The following is a 25835-nucleotide window of genomic DNA, read 5'->3' on the forward strand; positions in this document are numbered from 1 at the left end:
CTTAAACTTTAATAAGTGAGAACTTATTAAAATAAAATGCTCTTGCAAAAACCATTTTTGTTAGGAATCCCGAGTGCGAACAATGCAAATCGACGGTGCTCTCCGGGGAGTGGGCTCTCCCTCCTGGAAGGAAACCCACAGCTTTCTCTCACGACTCAGCCACTCTGCACACAGCCCTCGAATATTTCATTTTCAGTCTAATAGTCACATGATTTACCTAGAAATAGAATCTTCCCAAGCCCCATTTACCTGTAAAACCAAATGCCTGTGTCTGGCATCTTCCAGGCATAAGTCGCCTCTATCCAAATGGGACCTAAACAACGACAGATACTCGTTTTGGCGACTGATGTCTGTGGCTAGTATCAAAGCACCTATCTGAGTCTCCATTTGTTTCCTGAAATTAGAAAAATATAAAAAGAAAATACAAGACTTTCAATTAAATAGTTACTTATTAATTTTTTCTTAATATTCAGAAAGCTTTATAGAGCCCTGATATATTCTAATTGCCACTCAACTTTTAACCTATCACAAAAAAATGAATTTTAAATAATGCATAAAAAAACTACAAAAATAATCAAAACTAAAACCAAGAGTTTGTAGAAAATATTGATATGCAAACATCCTCAAAAGAGTGCCTTTTATTTTTCCAGCCAAGGTGGAATTATTTGCCTATAAAAACAGTAAGACTGGTATATTTTCTGTGAAAATTCTTTGCTGGGATGTGCTGAGGGTAAACAACTCTGGGTTTCTTTTCTGGTGCCTGAGATCTGGAAGGCAGAAGGAAGTTTCAAAAGGAGGGAAAAGAGTCCATTCAACAACCGACCCTATAGACATTTTGACTAAAATGCCCGATGAAATCCCACCAAAAGGTTTGAGAAAGTTTAGATCCAATTATATGTATAGTTCAACAGTTGTATACAGCCGTATATGTATACTCAAGAGTCAATCATCTAAATGACTACTGAAATTTTCTGGAAGGTAAAAGGTAACATGTTAATATAAATTAAAAATATATGATATTTTAGCCCTGGCAGGTGTGGTTCAGTGGTTAGAGCACTGGCCCAAGTACTGAAGGGTCCCAGGTTTGATTCTCCGATCAAGGGCTCATTGGGTTGCAGGTTCGGTCCCTGGCCCCGGTTGGGGCGCACGTGGGAGGCAACCAATCGACGTGCCTTTTTCACATCGATGTCTGTCTGTCTCTCCCCTCCCTTTCACTGTCTAAAAATTAATGGAAAAAAAGTCTTCCATGAGGATTAACAACAACAACAAAACAAACAAACAAACAAATCCATATTAAAAAAAACCGTCTCAAATCAAATAACAAGAGAAATAAACTTAAAAAAAAAAAGTCCTGCCTTTTGCCTGGCTGGGTGGCTCAGTTGGTTGGAGTGTCAACTTGTAAACCAAAAGGTTATGGGTCCGTCCCCAGTTGGGGCATGTGCCGGAGCAACCTATCAATGTTTCACATAGATGTTTCTCTCTCTCTCTCTCTCTTTCTTTCTTTCTCTCTCTCTCTCTCCCCCCTACCCCACACACTCTCTCTTGCCACCTCTCTCCCTCTCCCTCCCTTCCTTCCGCTCTAAATTCAATAAACATATCCTTGGGTGAGGATTAAAATAAAATAAAAACCTGCCTTTTGTTTCAATGGGCCATAGCAAACATTATCTTTGTATAATGATCAGAGCTGTCAATAGATTAAAAGGCTCACAATATTGAAATACAGAAAAAACAACATCCAAAGAATGCTGTTGTGTAGAGTTCCTTAGTTTCAGTTTTTACTTGTATTAAATCTGAGAATTTAAAAGGGGGTTCATTATCAAATGCAAAACACGATAAAAAGGTATAACAAAGCAAACATTTTAATCTACCTTAGTCAAGGAAAAGATACTTTCTATATACAAACACTGTATGGTTTGAGCAATTTTTATATCTGTATTCAGCAAGAAGCAATTTTACTTACCAGAAGTACTGTCATAACTCCAAATGGTATTCATGAATAAAGAGTTTAAAAAAATAAAAAATAAAGTCCAGCTTTTTTCTTATGGTCATTACACAAAACATGCAAGTTTTTAAATCATGAAAGGGAAAAAGGAAAGAACTGTGATAGTAACCTAAATTTTAATACCCAACATAGTTTCAGGCCTCACCTTCTTGCTAGAATTAGTTGGTTTACACAACCACTGACATGGCTTTCCTACGGCACCTGCTCTGTGAGGCAGTCACCACTGAACCTTGGCTTATGGACAATGACACGAGTTTGTTAGCAACCCCGTCATGTTGGGCTCATTCACATTAATGCTCTTTAATTGGCTTTCAAGTGGCCTGCTTAACATTAAATGATCTATTCTAAAATATTAGTATTTTCTGTTCTTTCCATTCATTATTTTATCCTGTAACTCCAGAAGTGACCTATAGCTGCAGGATTTTTACTACTCATCAGTTTTGAAGCTTTATTTTTAATAAATCTATTTATTATACAGAATGTTTACTTTCTATTTATTTCTAGAACTTAAGGTTTAGCACAAAATGAAAATATGTCATACTATTTATATAAATAAGCAGTAAACTGTGATTGAGCCATTGTGCATTTGGAGTTTTATATAGTACTCAAATCCATGGGATAATCTTTCATAATAATTCACTAAAAAATACTATTAACTATACTGTAGAACAGGTTTAAATTACTAAAATTTTTATAGAAATTTATAAAAGAAAATAATTTACCCATTAAATTTAATACCTTCCACCACAAAACCTGAAAATTATGGAAAACTTGAACATAATAATGTAATTTTAAAACCTTATAAAATTGTTTTGCCAGGTTAATTTTCATCATTCACAGCAAGTTAAATTTGTCTGAATCCAGCCTACCTGCTCTCTAACGGCATATGCGAGAATAAACCGGATTCTCTCAATAACCCCACTGCAGATCTCCAGTGGTGATTTTCCAGGACTGAGGTATTCTACAGGAGAAAACAAAAAAGCATATCTGAGTTATTTAATGGTAATAAATCTCTTTCTGAACATAATTATTTGGGAGTAATATTAATCTGGTTAAAATCCTAACATTTGTTAACCACTTTCACTTCTTTAAAACATGAAACATTTTTAGGAATGCAAGAATATTAAATATTGATGATAAAACTGCACTAACCTTGTATAAAGTTGCCAAGTAATGGTTCGTTTTAATAAGGAAAGGTTGATTAACACCTGGATGATCCAGATCATGCGTGGCAGCTGCAATTAAGCTCAGCAAGACATCCCAAGGAGTTACGGAGTTGGCAAGCTAAAGTTGACAAAAGAAGATTAATTACAGTCATATTTGAAATCAACTCTGTCCCACTGCAATGGGTTTAAATGAGCCCCAAATGGCAGTGTTGCCAGTGTCCTCCCGTCCTGGTCTTCAGACTGTTCGCTAAGGCCGCTGGCGCCTGCTGGAATGGCCCCTCGGACACTGAGAAGGCAGATTGGACAGCCCCTTCCCGGGACCTTAGTGAGCTCGTCCTTCCACAGCTTCATTTTAAACAAGCTTAATCACAATGGCAAAGTACAAGCCATCTCAAAAAAGATTCTATTTGAAAAAAGAATAGTTCTGAAGCAATAAACACATTTTTGTATATTTTTATTACCACAGCCATTACAGCAAACAGAAAAGACCTATGAGGTTAAACATTTTTTATTATAAGAACACTTAACATGAGATCTACCCTCTTAACAGATTTTTATCAACAAACTAGAGGCCCCATGCACCAAATTCGTGCAAGAGGAGGCCTTCCTCCACCAGCTGCCGGCACCGGCTTGCCTCTGGCACTCGGGACCCGGGCTTCTCTCGCAGCCCTGGCTTCGTCTGGAAGGTTGGCCGGAAGGACATCCGGTCTAATTAGCATATTATGCTTTTATTATTATAGACTGTTTGTGGAGAAGCACAGGACTTGGTTGGAATGTTTGTAAGGAGGATTCTCCGAAAGGTCGGGGCCTCTGAGGGGACCCTGACTTTTCCAAACAAGTTCGATCCCCCGGGTGTTTTGCTAGAATCTCTGTTTGGTCTTTTAGACCCGACCTTGTAAAAGCACATACTTTCTCAAGGATGCTGACCTTGCTGACTGTATCTAAGGTTAATTTTAGTTCCAGCTGGTATGCCAGTGAAAGCCAGAGGTGGGACGGAGAAACCAAGATGGCGGCATAGGTTAAACACCTAACCTACAGCCAGGCACAACAATTTCAAAAACACAACTAAAAATCAAAACGGACATCATCCAGAACCACAGGAAAGCTGGCTGACTGAAATGCCCACAATTAGAAGGAAAGAGAGGACCACAAGGAAAATCAGGGAAGCCGTAAAAGCTTGAGGTATGGAGACACGGGCGGAGACACGAGCCCGCGCGCGTGCGGGGAAGACAGACCCGGAGAGGAAGGGGCGGCTGGCCGCCTGGCTGGCGTTCTCTGGCGGGAAGGAGATAAAAGCGCCAGATTGTGCTGAACCCCAGCTCCGACTGCACTGAACCCCAGTTCCGGGCGAAACCCTGGGAAGCCGGGCTCATGCTGGGGGAGTCTGGGCTGTGGGGCGGAGACACGGAGGAGTTGCGCCGGAGCCGCGCATGGGAATGTGCGCAGAGGAGGGTCTGTTGCCTGTGCTGCTGGATTGCCTTAGCGGGAGGGAGACAAGGGCTCCGGACTGTGCTGAACCCCCAGTTCCAACTGCACTGAACCCCAGTTCCGGGAAAGACCCGGGGAAGCCAGGCTCATACTGGGGAAAGCTGGGCTGTGGGGCAGAGGTGCAGAGAGGCGGCGAAGAGCAGAGCACCGGAGGCGCGCAGGGGATTGTGCGCGGAGGATGGGCTGTTGACTGTGCCGCTGAGTCACCCTGGAGGGAAGGAGACAAAAGCGCCAGACTGCGGTGAGCCCCAGTTCTGACTACACGGAAACCCAGTTCCGGGCGAGAATCTGGGAATCCAGATTCATTGGGGGAGAGACTAGACTGTTTGGCAGTGCGCGAAACTCCAGGGCGCTTTTCTCTCAGAGGTGTTTGCTGGGAGTACAGAGGGACACTGAGACACAGGAACCTCATAGGGCGGGGCTGACGGGAAGCCAAGGCGGTAGGCTCCGCCCTGTAACTCCGCCCCATCCAAGCTGAACACAGAGGCTTTTACAATTTTGCAAGTCTAGTTGAATGGGGCTGTCTCCCGGCATAGACACAGCTGATCCTCACAGCCAATTGGACTGGAGGTCACATCCTCCCAGTGTACCAACAGCAATCAAGGCTTAACAACACCAAGACTTTGCACTCAGCCCACAAAGGGGGGTATCAAGAGCGACCACCTAGGGAGATTGGGGAAGCTGAGCGATAGGGAGGCAGCCAAAAGGGGAAGACACCGAAACAGGTCAGGAATATAAGGGATGCTGTAATTCATGCTGAGGGGCCACAGGCAGTAGCTGACCTACACTCCATTGGAGACCCAGAAACGAAGGCATCTAGTGGTTGGTGTGAGATGACACCAGATTTCAACCACTCCCATAAGGGACACATTCAAGAGGCAGACGCAGTGAGCGCCAAAGCCTTGCTGCACCAAGACCCGGCACATAAACGTGTCTCCCGCACAGCAACTCTTCCTTTATAGACACAGAGGGTCCGCACGGCCAATTGGCCTGGAGGACAATTCCTCCCAGTGACACCAACAACAATCAAGACTTAACTATACAAACAAGGACCAAGATGGAGGCATAGGGCAGAAGCCTGATTGCTGCCTACCACAACAATTTTGAGATTACGACGGGAGAGCAGAGCAGACACCATCCAGAACCACCGGAGGGCTGACTGAGCAGATGCTCTACATCTAGAATAAAAGAGAGGGGTACGCGGGATGAAGCTGATGCCGGTGATCCAAAGACCACACTTTAAAAACTACGGCTCAGGCGACACAATGGCGGCCTGGATCGTGCTCGGCGCAGTTCCCCCAGCGGTCGACGAGCACGGTCAGACGAGCCCCTGGGAGACATGGGGTGGGAGACTACGCGCTTGCTGACCTCCGAGTCCTTCAAGAATCTCAATGCCCCGGAAGCGGCCAGGTGCGCACGCTCGGCGACCGGCCACCGCTGCAGACCCAAGGGCCGATGCAGCCACCCCGGACCAGCCCGCCGCCGCGCACCGGGCACACCGGAGCTTCGCCGAGCCCGCCGCCCAACGAGTTCTGCGGTGGCTGCCCTGGAACTCTGAGAAAATGGCCGAAGGAATTGCTGAGAGGGAATTGACCAACAGGAATTGGGATCAAGAAGATGAAACCCCGCTGGGTCCCGGATCCGGGTGAAGCCGCGTGCCCCTGGGTCCGGGTGAGGCTGGGAACTGGGTCAGGGTGAGGCTGGGCCCCGGGTCCGGGTGAGGCCACGTGCCCCTGGGTCCGGGCAAGGCCATGCGCCCCTGGGTCCGGGTGAGGCTGGGTCCCGGGTCCGGGTGAGGCCGTGTGCCCCTGGATCCGGGTGAGGCTGGGTCCCGGGTCCGGGCGAGGCCGTGTGTCCCTGGATCCGGGTGAGGCTGGGTCCCGGGTCCGGGTGAGGCCGTGGGCCCCTGGATCCGGGTGAGCCTGGCCCCAGGTCCGGGTGAGGCCGTGGGCCCCTGGATCCGGGTGAGCCTGGGTCCCGGGCCCGGGTGAGGCCGTGGGCCCCTGGATCCGGGTGAGCCTGGCCCCGGGTCAGGGTGAGGCCGTGGGCCCCTGGATCCGGGTGAGCCTGGGTCCAGGTCCGGGTGAGGCCGTGGGCCCCTGGATCCGGGTGAGCCTGGGTCCCGGGTCCGGGTGAGGCTGTGGGCCCCTGGATCCGGGTGAGCCTGGGTCCCGGGTCCGGGTGAGGCCGTGGGCCCCTGGATCCGGGTGAGGCCACGCGACCCTGGGTCTGGGAGAGGCCACGCGCCCCTGGGTCCGGGTGAGGCCATGCGCCCCTGGGTCCGGATGAAGCTGAATCCTGGGTCTGGGCGAGGCCGTGTGCCCCTAGATCCGGGTGAGGCTGGATCCCGGGTCCGGGTGAGGCTGTGGGCCCCTGGATCCGGGTGAAGCCGTGCCCCTGGATCCGGCCGAGACCAAACCAGAGGGAGTCGGATCTGCATTACCACCATTTGTCCACCATCCAGAGCTGAGGGGTCAGTGCCGACATGTACTCATAAGGAACTGGTGGACATTGATATTGGGTCTCAAAAGAACTGTTGGAACAGAAAGAAACTCACTACAGACTGATTCATTTGCCTGTCAGCATAACTATTATTGCTCGTCGCACATTCAATTCTTATAAGTATATCTCTAGTGACACATGATTTTGCTCATCTAGGGGAAATGATGAACAACATAGACTGATGAACAAGAACAGAACCAGAAACAAGGAGGCATCGATCGGACTATCGGGCCTCAGAGGGAGGATAGGGGAGGGTGGGGGGAGGGGGGAGAGATCAACCAAAGGTCTTGTGTGCATGCATATGAGCCTAACCAATGCTTAAGTTCAATAGAGGGTTGGGGCATCCATGGGGAGGGGTGTGGGATGGGAATGGGGGGATGAGGACAAATATGTGACACCTTAATCAATAAAGAAATTAAAAAAAAAAAAAGAAAGCCAGAGGAGGCAGGCGGACAGGGCTACTTGGCGGCCACAGCCAAGCAGTACCTTAGCCCTCTCTCACAGAAACGTGTGTGAATCATTCATCCATCGTTCAGGGTCTGCCGGTCAGCCCTGGCAAAGTGGTGCCCCTTGTGAGGCTGACCAGCAATTGTTTACTGGATCTCAATTAAGAATCTAAAAAGCGAGGTTATTTCTGAGGCCCCACTGTCTAAGGAGGCTATGGGCCATCAGAGAGCAGAGTCCTCGTCCGGTCGGAACTCAAGCCTCTCCCGCGGACGGCACACTCAGGACAGCGAACACAATGTGCGCACATCAGAAAAGGCAATCCTGTAAGCTAACTATTACACTGCTGCTCCCAATCGTCATTATTAATCTTACTTGATACAATAAAATAATCACAGAAAACAGTTTACCTGACTGAAAATTTCAGTGATAAAAAACAACCACCTTGCTCCATGTATCGCCTGCTTTTCATGAATCCCTTCTCATCACTGGGCCACTGCTCCTCATCTCAGGCCCAACTCCCCTGACCACCCCACCTCCCCGCTTCTCCGCCTGCAGCCCCTCCCCGGCAATGGCTGATTTGTGTTCGTACAGCACTTCACATGCCCGGCCAAGAGACATGCTTTTACTTAGGTAACATGAGGGCATTGCTCTCTAAACTTGTATGACCGTGTGCCCTGGCAGTAAAACATCGTGATCATACACCACCAATACTGGTACACTTACTCATAGATTATGACACTGAACTAACATATATTACACATGATAAAGATGAAAATGGAAAAACTTTGAGATAAAATTTGATTCCAATTTTAATATTTTCTTTCTATGCCAGAATGAATCTTTTTCCATCCCTTGTGTCAAGTTCATCTCAGTCTGAAAAAGAAAACTAAAACTCAACATTTAAGGGTTTGAATCCCCTGGAAAACTGTAAGCTGTTTGAAGGCCGAGAATATTTATTATTTATTTTTGTACTGCTTATAATTGGTATGTGGAGAAGTTCAAAGAATGGGGAGGAGTTGTTGAAGAAAATTACTTCCTCTTCAGGATTTGTGACAGCTTTTAAAAAATACAGATTTTTTTTTGCCAAAACCGGTTTGGCTCAGTGGATAGAGCGTCAGCCTGCGGACAGAAGGGTCCCAGGATCGATTCCGGTCAAGGGCACGTACATTGGTTGTGGGCACAACCCCAGTGGGGGGTGTGCAGGAGGCAGCTGATTGATGTTTCTCTCTCATTGATGTTTCTAGCTCTCTATCCCTCTCCCTTCCGCTCTATAAAAAAATCAATAAAATATATTTTAAAATAAAATAAAAAAATAAAAAGTACAGATTTTTAAAGCATGGCTCACTAATCAAGAGGAACGAAGGCACACTCTCTGCGCACCCTGCACACAGACCAACCCCCCCTCCCAACCCAGAACGTGTGGGCACGGCCGAGGCTATCTTACCAACAAATAATTAAGCAATGTGCAAATATTATATTCTTATGGTAACTAAAACAGAGGGGAAGTGGCAGAAGAATCGATATGTACTATCCTGGGAGAATCCAATAATCCAGAACTAAACAAGAAAAATTCATGTATGATTACACATGACATCAAACAATCTCAGGTAGATTAAAGAGTGAATCATTAACACGAGAAACATGAAAAGACAAAAACTTTAAAAGTTCTGTGAGGGAAAGTAAACTCTAAGTTTGATTTCTCTCCTATATGTTGGACTCTTACCCACCTGTCTATCAGACACCCATTTGGATATTGTACAAATACATTTGTCTCCAGATTCAAACCGGAAGTCACCATCTCTACCCGCCACGCCCCCAAACACGCTCCTTCTCCTGCATTCTCTCACAAGGCCTCCAGCTTCCACCCGCCTGCCCAAGCAGCCTTCATGGCTCCTCTCCCTGCGCTGCTTCCCAAACGCACTGGACACCAGGTCCCATTCGTTTTCATTCTAAGTGACCCTACCACCCCACCCCTGTCCCTCCCCAGGAGTGTTTGCCCCGCCCCCTGAGGAGCACTGAAGCAGCTCCTGAGCCGCGAGGCGTCCCTCTTTTTCGTCTGGTTTGTGTTCACACAGCAGCCAGCTCCCTACTCCCTCACTGAGCCGGACTGGCCGATGTCCGGACAGCCCCGGGGATGGGGATCTGGCCCTCGCTGGGCCTCCTCCAGCTGCTCTCTCAGCAACCCCCCAAAGTCTCCAGTAGCTGCGCTTACAAATACAGCCGTTTTTTGGAAACTTGATCCCGCTAGATCTCATTCTTGTGAAGGAAACTTCTGATTCTGAGCCAAATCACTAGCTTAGGGAAAAGTATTTGAGATAAGAAACATTCTTAGGATTTTCACCGGCTGTCAATGTCAGCCTCTCACCTTGGGTTCTCGTAGGTAACAGTGCATGGCCTGAGTGACGTCGGCAGCGTGGACGGCGTTGTGGTACGGGTTCTGGCTGTGGTAATCTTCTTGAATCATAACTGCAACAAAGGAAAAAGCGCACCCCCCCTCATTTAATTGAAAATGGGAGGCATGGACAAGTAAAAAAACTGTGATAATCACAGGTCCCCACTGACACTTTCCAGGTGGCTATCAGTTAACTGTTCAGGTTCAGAGAGAGATGATAATCACCCATACTCACATGGATACCTAAAGAATCAATACCATTTTGACTCATAACTTGTTTGAAACTTTTAAAAAATATGTTTTCATTGATTTTGAGAGAGAGAAAGGGAGAGGAGGGAGAGATAGAAACATCAATGATGAGAGACAATCATCCATCAACCGGCTGCCTCCTGCACACTGCCTACTGGGAATCGAGCCCGCAACCCGGTCATGTGCCCTGACTGACCTGGAATCAAACTGGTGACCTCTTAGTTCATGGGCTAATGCTCAACCACTGAGCCACACTGGCCAGGCTTGTTAGAAACTTAAATGAGAAAGTATTCATGTCAAAATTATAAAATACTTTCTCTTTTAAAATGTGAATGAGAGACTAAAAGAATCAGTTTAGTAAAAACAGTACCATTCAACAAATCTTGTGCCAGATACTGTTCTAAGTGGTACTAGAAATTCATCAGTGAACAAAAATCTTAATGACTGAAACAGTGTAAACACTGGGGTCTAGAAAGTGATCCTGTGGGGGCTCCATCACGCGGTGGGTTTGGGTCTGGAATTTGTTTTCCAGTTTGTAGGGATGGACCTGCTGCTAATCCTTTCTTTCTCCCTCTGTGTCTGCTATGCTATAACGAAAAGGTGGACCAGGATTAGCGGAGAGCTATCCATGGCGCCAGCAAACCTGCACGAGGGTGGGGGTGGGGGCCAATAGCAAGACATGCTAAAACCTAGTGGTCTCTGAGGAACACGCCAGCCCCAAGGTGGCGATTGCAATCCGTCCGTGAGCAGGAAAAAGACTTGGAATTCTGTATGTACTTTGATCCCGTTGTTTAAAATAGCCTTTTAAATACTCTTGTAACATCTATTTTTGTATGTGTTTTATAATTTATATAATACACTAGTACAGTATCACAGGCATACAATTTATAAATAAATGTGCATTAAAAGTTTCTCAAGCCCTGGCTGGTATGGGTCAGTGGACAGAGCATCAGCCTGCAGACTGAAGGATCCCGGGTTCGATTCCGGTCAAGGTCACACGCCCGTGTTTCCAGCTCAATCCCCAGTAGAGGGCATGCAGGAGGCAGCTCATCAATGATTCTCTCCCATCATTGATGTTTTTTTCTCTCTCTCCTTCTCCCTCACTCTCTGAAATCAATAAAAATGTATTTTTTAAAAGTTTCTCAAAAAAAAAAAAAAGTTTCTCAAAAATGCTAGGTAATAAATTTATCTTAGTTTGGTACTTAGAGGAAAGAAAACATTGTCTTCTTCCTTTAAAAAAAAAAAAAAAAAGAATCCTCATGCTATGCTACCAATTTGTTCCTAACATGTTTCTTTATTTGGTGAAAAGCTTCAACTTTCCCCTTAGCAGAGCAGTCTTAGGTAATCGCCACCCTGCATGTTTAAACATATTCCAAATAATCTTTCAAGTTTACTGTCAAAATAAGAGACCTAAGTGCAATGTACCCCATCTTTTAAAGTTTTACCCTTCAAACACTTAGAAACGTGGCATCTTCGTCAGGAAACCGTGGCCGATGTAGACCTGACTGCAAAGTAGTCCCAATTCTTCCCCAGGCCCCGACCCTGGGCTCTGAGGCTCCGCCGCTCCCACCCCCAGGTGCCGTCCATTTCCACCTGCCCTGACCCGGCCGCCAGCACAGAACCCAGGACTCCAGGGGTCTGGGTCACCAGCTCTCTCTTGGGAACTGGACACCACTCTTTGAACAAACTCAGCTTATCCTATCCTATATAACAAAACCCTAAGATGCAAATTGACTGAATGGCAGAACAACCAGTCATTCTGATGTGCACTGACCACCAGGGGGCAGATGCTCAACACAGGAGCTGCCCCCTGGTGGTCAGTGTGCCATTCAGCCAGGAGCCGGGCTCACGGCTGGCAAGTGCAGCAGTGGTGGCGGTGGCAGGAGCCTCTCCCGCCTCCATGGGGACCGGGCCTAAGACGGCAGTCAGACATCCCCAGAAGGGTCCTGGACTGTGAGAGGGTGCAGGCCAGGCTGAGGGACTCTCCCCACCCCCAGTGCACGAATTTCATGCATCGGGCCTCTAGTTTTAAAATAAAGATTACTTTCTTTTTTGTTCTTAATGTGAATCTATTATGGTGCTAAAGTCCTCTGCGTTCTTTTAACTTAATACGAGACCATGCAGAGCTGTGCCAGGTCAGCCCCAGCGCTCAGAGAGCAGCAGGAGCGGAAGCAGCGTGCACAGCCCACAGACCCGGGAGCTCAATAATGCATGTTGTTTTAAGCCACTAAATTTGGAGCGGTTTGTTTTAGAGCAATAGTTACTTAATACCAAATTTTTAAAAGTTCTTGTATACATCTTATTACTACTGGAAATAAATTAGAATCACTTACCTAAAAATCTACGAAGTTTCACCATATCTAAATGGAAGTACTCAATTAATCCATGAAGACTAAATAAATGACAGGTTAAACTTACTAGACTATTTCCTAAAAAAACAAAAACAAAAAAAAGAGAAAGGAGATATTAGTAGCTAACATAATTGCATATAGGTTTTGAATACTCAACATATAGTACTAATTCCTTTTTGTCTAAAATTTACAAATGCTTAGACCAGTTATGAACTTCAAATATCACATCTTTTTTTCCATTCTAAGAAAAAACTTTTTTGTTGTTTCATTTTGCACAATCACTTACCTAAAAAGGTAAGTTAAAGTCAACTTCCCAAAGCACCTAAACATGGCTGCACTTAACCACTTCCTACACGTCCCCTCAACCGCTTGCTTTAGCTGAACAGGGATGTCCCAGAGCAAGCGGCCTTGGCTGCACCTGGTTAGGGGGAGGCTGTTTATTCTAACAACACTAGACAGAAATCTATAGCTAAACATTCACAGACAACACTATAGCTAGCAAGCTTATGTTTTTCTAGTGAAATGGTTTTTTCACTTTTCAAAATGCCTATTTTCAAGCTTTCTCTACTTTTCCCAAACTACTGACATAACCACATCCTATTCACCCCCTCATCCTCAAAAGCCTCATACTTCACAGAAAAAATACAAGCCCTCAAATTTCCCTTTCTTTCAAAAGCCAATAACACCTCCACCTCTCCATAGCTTCTCAGGAACTTTCGTTGGTCCATCACATACATCTACCATGTCCCCCCTCCCCGATTCCCAGTTCCACTGAATCAAAACATCCCCCCCTCCTCCCCTTCTCCTACTGCCCGGTATGATGGGCACTCAGACATGCTCTATTCTCTTATCTTTGGCCTCTCCAGTTGTCTCCCTCTGCCCCTCCACAGCGAGTTTGCTGGGAGTGTTGTCATACGCAACGGGGTTATCTTCATCCTCAACTCACTCCTTTGTCACTGACAACTGGAGCCATACCAAGTGCAGAAATAAAATTTGGAAAAACTGCCATTTTTATAATGTTTAGTTTTTCCTTCCAAGATTCAACTCTCTCTCCATTTTTTATACCTTCCATTATATTTCTCAATGTTTTGAAGATTTCCTCTATAGGACTGATATGCTATATTAACAATTAGACTGTGTTTTAAAAGGAGTATAAGCTCATAATTACTGCCAACATTCGGACAAAAACAACAACAGACACCATTCTAGTATTCTCTAAAAAAAAAAATCTATGATTCTTACAAAAAAATGAATAAAAGACATAACTAGCCCCACATTGAAAAATTTTAGTAATATTTATGAAGGATTATAAAGAACTACTGGGTTAAATTCATTATCTAAAACTGCCTAACCAATTGTCAACAGAAGCTCATGGCTGAGGAAAAAAGTTAATTAATTGGAAGAATATTTGCATTGGCAACATTGTAAATAATGTGGCAGCCCAAAAGAGATTCTTTTTCAAAACTACCTGGCATATCACCTTCAAAAGGGGGAAAAAACTATTTCAAATCTTTTATTTTTATGAAATTAAACGTTAAAATGCATTCAAATCCTGATAACACTACTGGTACAAACATGAGCCTATGTGGTTTGGAAGTATTTGAGAAAAAGTGAGCTATATTTCTGCTACTGCCGTTGTAACAGCCAATTTTTTGTTTGGTACATTCATAGATATTTTAGAATGTATATTCAAACAAACTATCCAATTAAAAAATGGTCAGATGATCTGAACATTTTTCCATCTGACATATAGATGGTTGACACATGAAAAGATGCTTGACATCACTAATCATCAACTAAATGCAAATCAAAACGACAATATCACCTCACACCAGTAAAAATGGGGATTATAAAAAAGGCAAGAAATAAGTGTTGATGAGAATGTGGAAAAGGTGAACCCTTGGGCACTGTTTGTGGGAATGTAAATTGGTGCAGACATCATGAAAAACTGTACAGAGGTGTCCCAAAAAATTAAAAACAGAACTACCATATGATTCAGCAATCCCACTTCTGGTTGTTTATATGAAGAAATCCAAAACACTAAATTAAAAAAGTTATAGGCACCTCAATGTTCACTGTGGCATTATTTGCAATAGCCAATACTTAGGAAGCAACCTAAGTATCTATAGCTAGAAGAATGGATAAAGAAAATATGATATATGTGTGTGTAGAATTTTATTAAAGTAATATGAAAGAAGGAATGATATTTAGCCATAAAAAGAAGGAAATCTTGATTTAATGTTGATAGCCATTGTGACAGGTTTGAGGTGGTATTTCATTGTGGTTTTAATTTGCATTTCTCTGATGATTAGTGACATTGAGCATCTTTCCATGTCTATTGGCCATCTGTATGTCCTCTTTGGAGAAGTGTCTATTCAGGTCCTTTGTCCATTTTTAAAAATTAGATTATTTTTTTGGTGTTGAGTTTTATAAGTTCTTAATAAATTTTGGATATTAAGTCCTTTTCAGGTGTATCATTGGTGAATATGTTCTCCCATTCAGTGGACTGTCTTTTCATTTTGTTGATGATTTCCTTTGCTGTGCAAAAACTTTTTAGTTTGATGTAGTCCCTTTATTTTTCTTTTGTTTCCCTTGCCCGAGGAGATAGAAAAAAATATTGCTAAGAGAAATGTCCGAGATTTTACTGCCCATGTTTTCTTCTAGGATTTTTTTGGTTTAGAGTCTAACATTTAAGTCTTTAATCCATTTATTCTCGTGCATGGTGTAAGAAGGTGGTCAGGTTTCATTTTTTTGCACATTATCTGTCCAATTTTTCCAACACTATTTATTGAATAGACTGTCTTTACCCCACTGTATGTTCTTGCTTCCTCTGTCAAATATTAATTGACCGTAAAGGTGTGGGTTTATTTTCTGGGTCTCTATTCTGTTCCATTGATCTATATGCCAACAACAAGTGTTGAAGAGGATGTGGAGAAAAGGGAACCCTCCTGCACTGCTGGTGGGAATGCAGACTCTGCAGCCACTGTGGAAAGTAGTATGGAGAAAAAAGAATTAAAAATGGAGCTGCCTTATGACCCAGCAATTCTACTTTCTGACAATATATCTGAAGAAACCTAAAATAAGGATTCAAAAGATATATGTACCTTATATTCACTGCTGTGTATTTACAATGGCCAAGATTTGGAAGCAGCCCTACTGCCCATCAGTAGATGAGTAGATAAAAGAGCTGTGGTACATTAATACAATGAAATACTACTTGGTTGTTAAAAAAGGGAAATCTTACCTTTTGCGATAGCATGGATGGACCTGAAGAGTATTATGCTAAGTGAAATAAGCCAGTCAAAGACAAGTACCATGTGACTTCATTCATATGTGGAATCTAATGTACAAAATAAACTAACAAACAAAATAGAAACAGACCCACAGATACAGAGGACAGACAGACAGCTGTCAGAGGGGAGAGGGGTTGGGTGAAAAAGGTGAAGGAATTAAGCAAAAACAAAACAAAACACCCCAAAAATGACCTCACAGACAACATTGTATGGTGATTACCAGAGGGCAAGGGGGGTGGAGGAAAGTTGAAGAGGATAAAGGGGGGATAAATGTGATGGAAGGAGACTTGACTTGGGGTGGTGAACACACAATATACAGATGTATAAAACTGTACACCTGGAACCTATATAATTTTATTAACCAATGCCCCCCAATAAATTCAATCAAACAATCTATCTATATATATATATATGTATATGTATATACATAAAATAAATATATATAAAAGCCTAATATACTAACTGTCCCTCCGACCGGTTGACCAGTCACTATGACACACACTGACCAGCAGGGGGCAGACACTCTGACTGGTAGGTTAGCTTGCTGCTGGGGTCCGGCTGACCAGGACTGGGCGAGATGGGCCGGACACACCCTGGAGCCCTTCCTTTGGTCCCTCCCCGGCCCTGATCGTGCACCAGTGGGGTCCCTCGGCCTGGCTTGTGCCCTCTCACAAACTGGGACCCCTTGGGGGATGTCAGAGAGCGGGTTTTGGCCCAATCCCCGCAGGCCAGGCTGAGAGACAACACAGGTGCATGAATCTGTGCACTGGGCCTCTAGTCAATAAATAAAATCTTGCCATTTGCAACAAAATGGATGGACGTTGAGAGCATGCTAAGTGAAATAAGTCAGAGAAAGACAAATGCAGTATAATCTCACTTATACATGGAACCTAAAAACAAAACCCAAAGCTGAGCGCACAGATAGAACAGATTGTGCATGTCAGAGGCAGGGCTGGGTATGGACAAAATGGGTGAAAGGGTCAAAAGGTAAAAATTTCCAGTTGTAAAATATAAATAAGTCTTGGGATGTAATACACAGCGTGGTGACTATAGTTAATGATACTGTACTGCATATTTGAAAGTTGCTAAGAGAATAGATCTTAAAAGTTCTTGTCACAAGAAAAATTTATAACGAAGTGGTGACAGATGTTAACTAGACATACTGTGGTGATTATTTATATATATATATATATATATATATATATATATATATATATATATATCATATCATTACACTGTACACTTAAAGCTAATATGTTATATGTCAATTATAACCTCAATATAAAAAATGTATATACATTCTGTAAATTTAGGTTTTGATAGGGTTCTCCCAAAATCGTTTTCCTAACCTAATAAAACAAATGACCAATTTCTAGGATCTAGAGTAAGTTTCAGGAAAGCTGCAATCTAATGGTAAAATACCCTCATCTGCAATCTGGACACACTGCAGACAGCAACACATGTAACGTCTTGAACCAAGAACTTTCCAAGAATCTGACAAGAACCAGTCAGATTAGAGCATGCCACCCACATTAGACCATGCCACCCACATTGAACTGAAAAGCTGCATGTAGCATTTCCCCCCCCATTTTCAGTTTATAAGACACTAATGGACAATTTTAATACCAGTGGATAAGAACACAAGTCAATGAAACATTTTAAAACAAGCGATGCTTAGATGATGTGTTGAATAAGAAACAGGCACAGAAGGAATTATATGAAAATGGAAATTAACACGTTGTTGGAAAAAAATTGTAATGATAAAAAAGCTACCCTCATAAAAATATATCCAAGGACAGAACTGCGATACAGTGGCCCTGACAGCTTTCAGAATGTGACTAAGATGGGAGCCAACAGGGTTGGGCTACCTCCAGGACACAGGCCTGGTGACTGGGTCCTCACGCGCCAGGTCGCCTTCAGGGGTGACAAGGCATATCTTGTCATCTCATATCACCTCACACTCATTCCCATGGAAGGAACATCAGAGGTATCTTACCAGCAATAACTACTTTCCTCCTTGCCGCGGACCATGTATCTTGGCGAATCACTGAGTTTGCCTTCTCCCTGCCTTCCTTACAATAGCATTTGGAAATTACCAAAGTAAGAAATACAGCAAGCACGGGATCAAACGCAAGAAGGGAAAACTATACACTTGGAAACCATGTACATATGTCATCCAGAATTCAGGATGAGCAGTTTTTAAAAATATATATATATATTTTATTGATTTTTTTACAGAGAGGAAGGGAGAGCGATAGAGAGTTAGAAACATTGATCAGCTGCCTCCTGCACACCCCCTACTGGGGATGTGTCTGCAACCAAGGATTACATATCCTTGTCTGGAATCGAACCTGGGACCCTTCAGACCGCAGGCCAATGCTCTATCCACTGAGCAAACCGGACAGGGCTGGATGAGCAGTTTTGAAAGGAAAGCAGTGCTAATTAAGTAATGCAAGTAAAGGAATTTCCTCTGATTTGTTTCCCAAGTATCTCTCTTCACGTATAGAATTCCTGTAACATTTGGGTAGCTGTAGTTTACGAAATGAATGAATGAATGAATATATACATCACATCTGTAAAATCATAGGTGGGTAGCTAACCATCAGCGGTTTCTACTAACGCCTAACAATCAACCCTAAGAAGAAACCATTCAGCCCTCTTCTCCACAAAAGGACTGAGGAGATTACACGGAGAGCACAGTGCTAACTGGCTAATGTGGCCCCGTGGGCTTTTACTTCTGCCACCCTACACTTGTTCATCACCAAGCCCCCTGACTAGCACTGTGAAAAAAATGCAATTTAGAGACATTTCAATGAGTGGCAAATGTCCAGTAGACTAATCATAGGCTCTGAACTGTTAGACATACAGAGTTTTATGAGGCTACACCGTGAAGGTCTTAAGTGTGGCACTGCTTTTCCACATTATCCTGAGATAAGTAAGACTCGTGCTGAGTGAGGAAAGGGGCGTTCTCTGGGCCTAGAAGCCGACCACCTGGTACTCACTACCTGTGTTTTCACAGAGGCTGGAAGGGAGGGCTGCTGTGTAAAGGGTGTGAGCCTTCCTGTGTGCGCAGCCCACCTGGGGCAGGGAGAGGAGCTCCAGAGAGTCACCAAGGGCCGAGGAGAGGCCGGAGAGAAACAGAAAAGGGGCAGAACAAACGGGCAGCGGAGGGAGGCTTTGCAGATTAGGCAAACTTCACTGTTTACAATTCTGCCAATTTCCCAACCTTAAGTCACTAGACAAACAGTGATTACCAAGGTATTTTCACTCAGAGGGAAGGATGTATCCATCCTAAAAGCTAGACCCACACTGCCCCTCAAGATGAAAAAAGCTGTATTTGCTTGTCCTTTTCCCATATTTGGCTTCCTCACGAAAGGAGCTTCATTCCAAAGGGAAATAAAAAAGGACGGTGTTGTCCTAGCAGGTTCGGCTCAGTGGATAGAGCATCGGCCTGTGTATTGAAAGGCCCCAGGTTCGATTCCAGTCAAGGGCACATGCCGGGGCTGTGGGCTCGATCCCTAGTGGGGGACATGCAGCAGGCAGCCGATCCATGATTCTCTCTCATTGTGGATGTTTCTATCAGTCTCTCACACTCTCTCCCTATTCCTTCCTCTCTAAAATCAATACAAAAAAATATATATTTTTTTAAAAAAGGGAGGGTGCTTTCAGAGCACATTTCCTTCTGAGCAGCCAGGACTGGCCTCCCTCAGTGTGCTCTCCACGCTGATATATGTATGTATGTATGTATGTATGTATGTATGTATGTATGTATGTATTTAAAAGACATTTAGACATAAGGGACAAAGTCTAGTTGAACTGCATGTAGCACCCATTTTTTATGCCAAAAATTTTCCCTAAGTAAAAACTGATCCCCAAAGAGAATAAGGAAGCGTGATGCCCTCCCCCCCCCTTCCCCCCAGCCCCACTAACAAAAAATCAGGGGGTGTGCGTGAACAGAGCAGAATCACCTGTTTTTTTAAACCACTCACACACTGCAGATTCGGACACGCCCCCTAGGAAGCTGCGGCTCTTCCCCAGCCGGCCAAGGCGGGGAGCACAGCACCCGTCTTCCCAGTGCGTCTTCCCAGTGCGCAGAGAGAGGAAAGCGCGAGGGCCACGGAGCTAGAGGGAAGGACTCTCCCCGGAAGGCCGGAATCTACCCACATCTGCACTATCCGAGCTGGAACACAGTGTCATAAGGCGTCATTGTAAATGGCCACAACCCAAAAGAAACATCAGGAACAGGAGAGAGCATTCACTGGGGGTTATTAGTAACAGCAGCCTTACGAGGGACGGCCAAGTGATGGGGATTGATCTTTTGGTTACTGCTAAGAGTGATAATCAAAAGCTCAATGTACGAGACTGGCTCTAGGCTTATCAATCAGACATAAAGAAGAGACAAAATGATGCCCCCCCACCCCCTGCCAGCAGAGGCTCCTAAGTCAGAGGAAGCTACGACCCGCCAGAGGCTGTACCAGCAACGCAGCAGCCAGAGAACACATTGATTCGAGGAAGTCAAATTCTCCACTTACCATTTGTTAGTCTATCAAATAGAAAGATATCAAAATTCCAATTTCCAACTTTTCCCAGCATACACTGAAATGAAAACCAAACATTCCTACTGTAATTTAATTTCAATAACACTATCTTTAGTAGATGGTTCATAGAAAAGTTAATGAAAATGGAAAGTGATTGATTTACTCTAAGAAATGCTATATATCATTATCCTTTTAATCATTACCTTTCCAATTGGCTCCAAAAAATGTATAAAGAGATAAACTCTATTTGAAAAACCAAATATTATTGTTTTCCAATGAATAAATGTATAAGTAAGGTTAGTGTTTTTTTTTTTAAACTTATTCTATTCTGCTACAAACTTTCAAGAATTCTAACATAATTTAACATCACAGAAGTGTGGTTCATATGTTGCATGGTCTAGAAACTAGATTTTAAAAATCTAGTAAAACTAAATTATAGTAACTGAGTACTTACTATATTCCAGGTACTGTTAAAGTACTTTACTACTCTTACTATTCACACCAACACTATCAAGTAGGTACTGTTTTCAATCCTCATTTATAGAAGGGGAAACAAGCAAAAAGTAACTAACTTGCTCAGCTAAGAATACTAGAGCTGGGGTCTTAAATCAGGTGGCCTGATCTGGAACCTGGGCACCTGACATCTATACTATGCTATGCTTAAATTGTTATTCTTTTTTTTAGAAAACACTCCCAATTATGGGTATTTATTTATATTCTTTAAATATCCTTATAAAACAATAGCATTTACTACATTAATTTCAGATTGATGTGTATTTCAGTCAAACAAGTAAATACCACAATGACTTTAAAAACCAAGTAGATTCTATTTTTACACGATATATTTGTAACTTGAAAGTTCTGCGAACTTTATTTTTAAGAAAAAAATTGATTTTGTTTCCAAAAGTTCATTGTTGTATACATTTATAAATAGATCAACATAAGCAATACTAAGACACCACTAATATAGATTATGATAGTACCAACAACCAATCATACACAGATCAACATTCTCATTCTAAAAAGACCTTGTGAACTTTTTAAAGTTTAAAGAAAGCATGAACATTTTCCATTGATTTCTTTTACCAGTGAAGCAAGTTTTTTCACTTTAATGTTATCGTAAAGGTACTCCAGCCCTATCTACACAAACTTACAATACATATATATATATATATTTCTAAAAATAGAGAAACATAAGATTATTAAAAATACTCATTTGTTAAAAAAAAAAGTTCATCTAACTTCCACCTTCATTAAGACATTTCTTTTAAAACATGTAAAGAAAATAATGCTCGCCGAAACCGGTTTGGCTCAGTGGATAGAGCGTCGGCCTGCGGACTGAAAGGTCCCAGGTTCGATTCCGGTCAAGGGCATGTACCTTGGTTGCGGGCACATCCCCAGTCGGGGGTGTGCAAGAGGCAGCTGATCGATGTTTCTCTCTCATCGATGTTTCTAACTCTCTATCCCTCTCTCTTCCTCTCTGTAAAAAATCAATAAAATATATTTAAAAAAAAAAAAAAAAAAAAAAAGAAAATAATGCTCAAAATCACTGGGTTTAATTAAGAAACATCTAAATCCTCAAAATAATCCACTGATGCAAGAGACTACGAAAATCATCTGACTGGAAGTCACGAGACTAACTTTCTGTGCTGATTTACCTGTAATCAGAGCTCAAATAAGTCCCTTTTGCTCCTTAGGCCATAGTTCACTTATCTATTGAATATAGGAATTAGGTCAGATAATGCATAATATTCTCCCCAGGGATAAGAATATTGTGATCTTATAGATTAATGTTCTATTCCTCTACTTGTTAATGTTATAATAAATAAAAAGCATTTTCATTTATTTAGTTCAGAAATTTCCCTTGCTCTGTAATACCTAATCATAAAATGAATGAACAACTGCTCTAAAGGAAAAACCTGAAAAATGGGCTCAACTGATTTTCACATACAAAAAAAGGCTCTATAAATCAGTATCAGATGGGAAAAGAAGGCTTCATTAAACTTATCAAAAGGGTAATGTTTCTTGAAAAAGCTATACACACCTTGGCTTGTCCATTATAATCATCATCTAAAATGTTTAGAGAGTTTGAAACAGTAGTACCACGAAAAAAACGTGATGATCTAAGATACCGCTGGAAACTTAGTAACCTTCTGATATTCCTTGCAGACACTGAAACTTCAATTTCAGATTGAGCTGAAATAAAAGAAGTAAAAGGTGAGTACAGCAAGTCAAAACTGTGCATGTACTATCTTATAATACCTCTTTTCTAGCTATATACAAATATAGATTTAAAATGTTAGCCATTATGCCACACTTCTAGGAGAGAAGAGGTACTTCCTTTGTATTCCTATTAAAGAACTAAAAATGAGGGGTAAATGGCCAATTTTGACAGCATTTAGAAAGTTAATAATGAGGAGCGAGACTCCATTAATAATCAGCTTTTTTTTTTTAACTTTCAAGAATTATCATTTCTCACTCTATTGCCTCAAAATACTAAATACACATGGAACAGAAACACAAAACCTAGTTTGAAACTATGCTTCATACTAAGAAGCCGGGTCCCAAGTTACTAGTATATCGGAGACTTTAACAATGACACAACTAAAACATCTCAAATCCCAAGGAGGTATCATTTTAAATCTTTCCGTCAGAGGAACAGGAAAGGGAATGGAGAGTAAGCAGTTCACACCCCGTGAGAGAGTTCGAAAGCACAGGGATAAACGTTCTGTGAGAGGAAACCCGGAAAAGCCGGGGTTCCACCTGGAGATGACATGTTCTCTGTTGGTAAGTCCAGCAGCCATTTCACAATAAACCAAACTTTGAGTAATAGATTAAATAACAGACTTGTGTTAAAAGCTCTATTTTTTTTACATTTAAAAAAAATTTACTGATTAGTGAGAGAGAGAGGGAGACAGACAGAGAGAGAGATGGATTTGCTGTCCCACTTATTTATGCATTCATTGGTTGATTCCTGTATGTGCCCTGACCAGGGATCAAATTCACAACCTTGGCTTATGGGGACAACATTCTAACCAACGGAGCTACTGAGCCAGGGCCTAAAAGCTATCTTGTAGGGAATATATGTTATTTTTAAATTCTAAATTGAGTGAAATGTTCACAATATAAAACACATGAAAATGAAGAGTAAGGATAAGCAAATCATAATCTCTCATCTTAACTTCCATGAACTTAGAATCACCAGGTGGAAAGTCAGGTAATCAAATATATTCTCTTCTTGTGTGTCCAGTCACTAACTCCTCTATTACCCTGTGTTTTCTTATCTACAAAATATGGCGATAGTATCGAACTCAAAGAGTGCTGGATTAAATGACATAACGTGTACACAAGTCACCTACAGGAAGTACTAAATAAACAGTGGCAATGTAGATGATGATAAAATCGGTGCTGACGTCACTACTTACAGTTATGCTTCTAGGTATTATCCTAAGCTCCAAATCTGTTCACGTTGCTCTAAATAAAAGTATTCACTGGCTCCCAATTATCTTAAAATGAACTCCATCTCCTCAGCCTGGAAGAAAAGGGTCCAGGGCCCAGGTCTGGCTTGCTCCAGATCTGACTCGGGTGTCACCTTCCCTGGGAAGCTCACCTGAACTTCCACCTCCACACGCACTGAGAGAGAGGGGAAGCACCTCCTCCGGGGTCCCCAAGTTCCCTGTGCACACACCTGTCAGAGTACTCCAGGGATCGTACTGTAATTGCTTACTGACCTGTCTCCTTTGACAAACCACGACCTCCAATACAGGCACAAACTATTGTTTTCATCTCTGTATTATGAAGCTAAATAATAGTGCCAAGTAGGTATATGTGAACTATACTGAATAAATGTGGAATAAACGCATACTGTGTTTGAAACATTCCGTCCACTCACATAAGCCAGAAATAAAATAATGCACACTGTTCTGTGGTTCATTTCCCTTATTTTTTATTCCAGTGAGTCTAAAATCCAAAGAATCTAGAACAGTAGTAGAGTTAAATTTTGATCTTTAACAATGTAACTTATATTAAGAGGACCGGAACCAAAATGTAAAACTATTAATATCAAGTGATTATGTTTGAACTAGAAGTAGCACCTTTGAGGAAATGAGGGCAGACCAAGTTCAGAGAAAGCCATGTTCCAAGTGCTTTACAAAGAGCATCTCATTTAGCTCTCAACAATCTCAAAATATTATTATCTTCCACTTTACACACAAGAGCACTAAATCCAAGAGAGATTAAGTAATCCGCCCAAGGTCACACAGCTAATTCAGGATGACAACTGGATTTTAAAACAAAGACCTGTCTGTTTATATTGTTTGTTAACTGTTTATTATAAAAATCCTATGAACACCATCATTCAAAATTATCCTTATTTAGATGAAAGTATGTGCAAAAAAGAAGCAGAGAGGAAAAAGAGGATGTATGAAATGCGTGTCTTTAATGTGACCCTACCTGGAAGGGTCAGAGAGGAAGGAAATGAACATGTGGGGAGCAGACTAGATCTAATTAATACAATACCAGCACCACCATCCCTGAATTATAAGGTACTTTACAGTTTTACAAAATGTTGCAGAAGACACATATTCTATTCATTATGGAAAAGTAACCTAAAAGAGTTCAAGGTCATGAGCATCCCTTCAATTTATCTTACACACAAAAGATAACAATTTTATCATTAGCAATTACATCACATTATGTGTGCATGCGGATATACACTAACAGTAGAATCACTGCTTTCAAATGATTGGTCCAAACTAATACATCTTCAAGTAAATTTGAGAATCTCTTTGAGAGGATAATTGCGTAAGATCCAAAACAATGAATGAGCCTCATTTGAGGGGAAAACCCCAACCACTCAATCCACCATGTGAAGTCCCCGTATCAACATGGCAGGATTCACGTGTCTGAGGTTAAGACAGCTGGCTGGCATTGTCGGGAAGTTGGGACTCTTCCCGCAAGGTCATAGTTGTATCCTCCCCCTGCTGTAGCCTATTTTTGGGGTGACTTCTGACAAGTCACAACTTCCAGATGTTTCATTTTCCTTTACTGAAAAAAACTAACCATAACTCATGTCTTTTTCCTGTTTCACAGAGCCCTGAGGTTGGGACTAATTATCCAGAGTTCTGTTTTGACCATATTAAGTTGAGAATGAATATCAGACACTAACTCAAGGGGCAGCAAGACTAACTAAAAAAAAACAGGCTACACAACAGGATAAACAGACTTTCACTTAATGACAGAAGCGCCCGAACAATTAGTGATTACTTCAGAGACAACCTAAGGAAGGGCAGAGAACTGTCCAGGTGAAACCGCAAATCATCCAGGGAAGGGTTTTCTTCACCCACGGGGCCTGAGGAGCCTGTCCCTGACAATATTACGTTCTGCAAAGAACCGAAAATCCCATGAG

At 42.5% G+C, this 25835-nt stretch overlaps 1 protein-coding gene across 2 annotated transcripts in view; it reads right to left on the bottom strand.

Annotated features, from left to right (window-relative positions):
• The window catches only part of PDE7A (phosphodiesterase 7A), a gene marked incomplete at its 3' end in the record, with an annotated part of 93701 nt that overhangs the window by 8121 nt on the left and 59745 nt on the right, over positions 1-25835 (bottom strand). Inside the window, exons 4-10 of one of the 2 annotated variants that reach the window (XM_079795860.1) lie at positions 22473-22624; positions 20423-20486; positions 12580-12675; positions 9971-10071; positions 3155-3286; positions 2872-2963; positions 250-394 (exon numbers count right to left, since the gene is read on the bottom strand). In XM_079795860.1, coding sequence (XP_079651986.1) covers positions 250-394; positions 2872-2963; positions 3155-3286; positions 9971-10071; positions 12580-12675; positions 20423-20486; positions 22473-22624 — 782 coding nt within the window. The remainder of the gene's footprint in view (positions 1-249; positions 395-2871; positions 2964-3154; positions 3287-9970; positions 10072-12579; positions 12676-20422; positions 20487-22472; positions 22625-25835) is intronic. The other variant, XM_079795861.1, reaches the window with a different exon arrangement.

Source organism: Cnephaeus nilssonii (genome assembly GCF_951640355.1).
Source record: "Cnephaeus nilssonii genome assembly, chromosome: 18".
NCBI lineage: Eukaryota > Metazoa > Chordata > Mammalia > Chiroptera > Vespertilionidae > Cnephaeus > Cnephaeus nilssonii.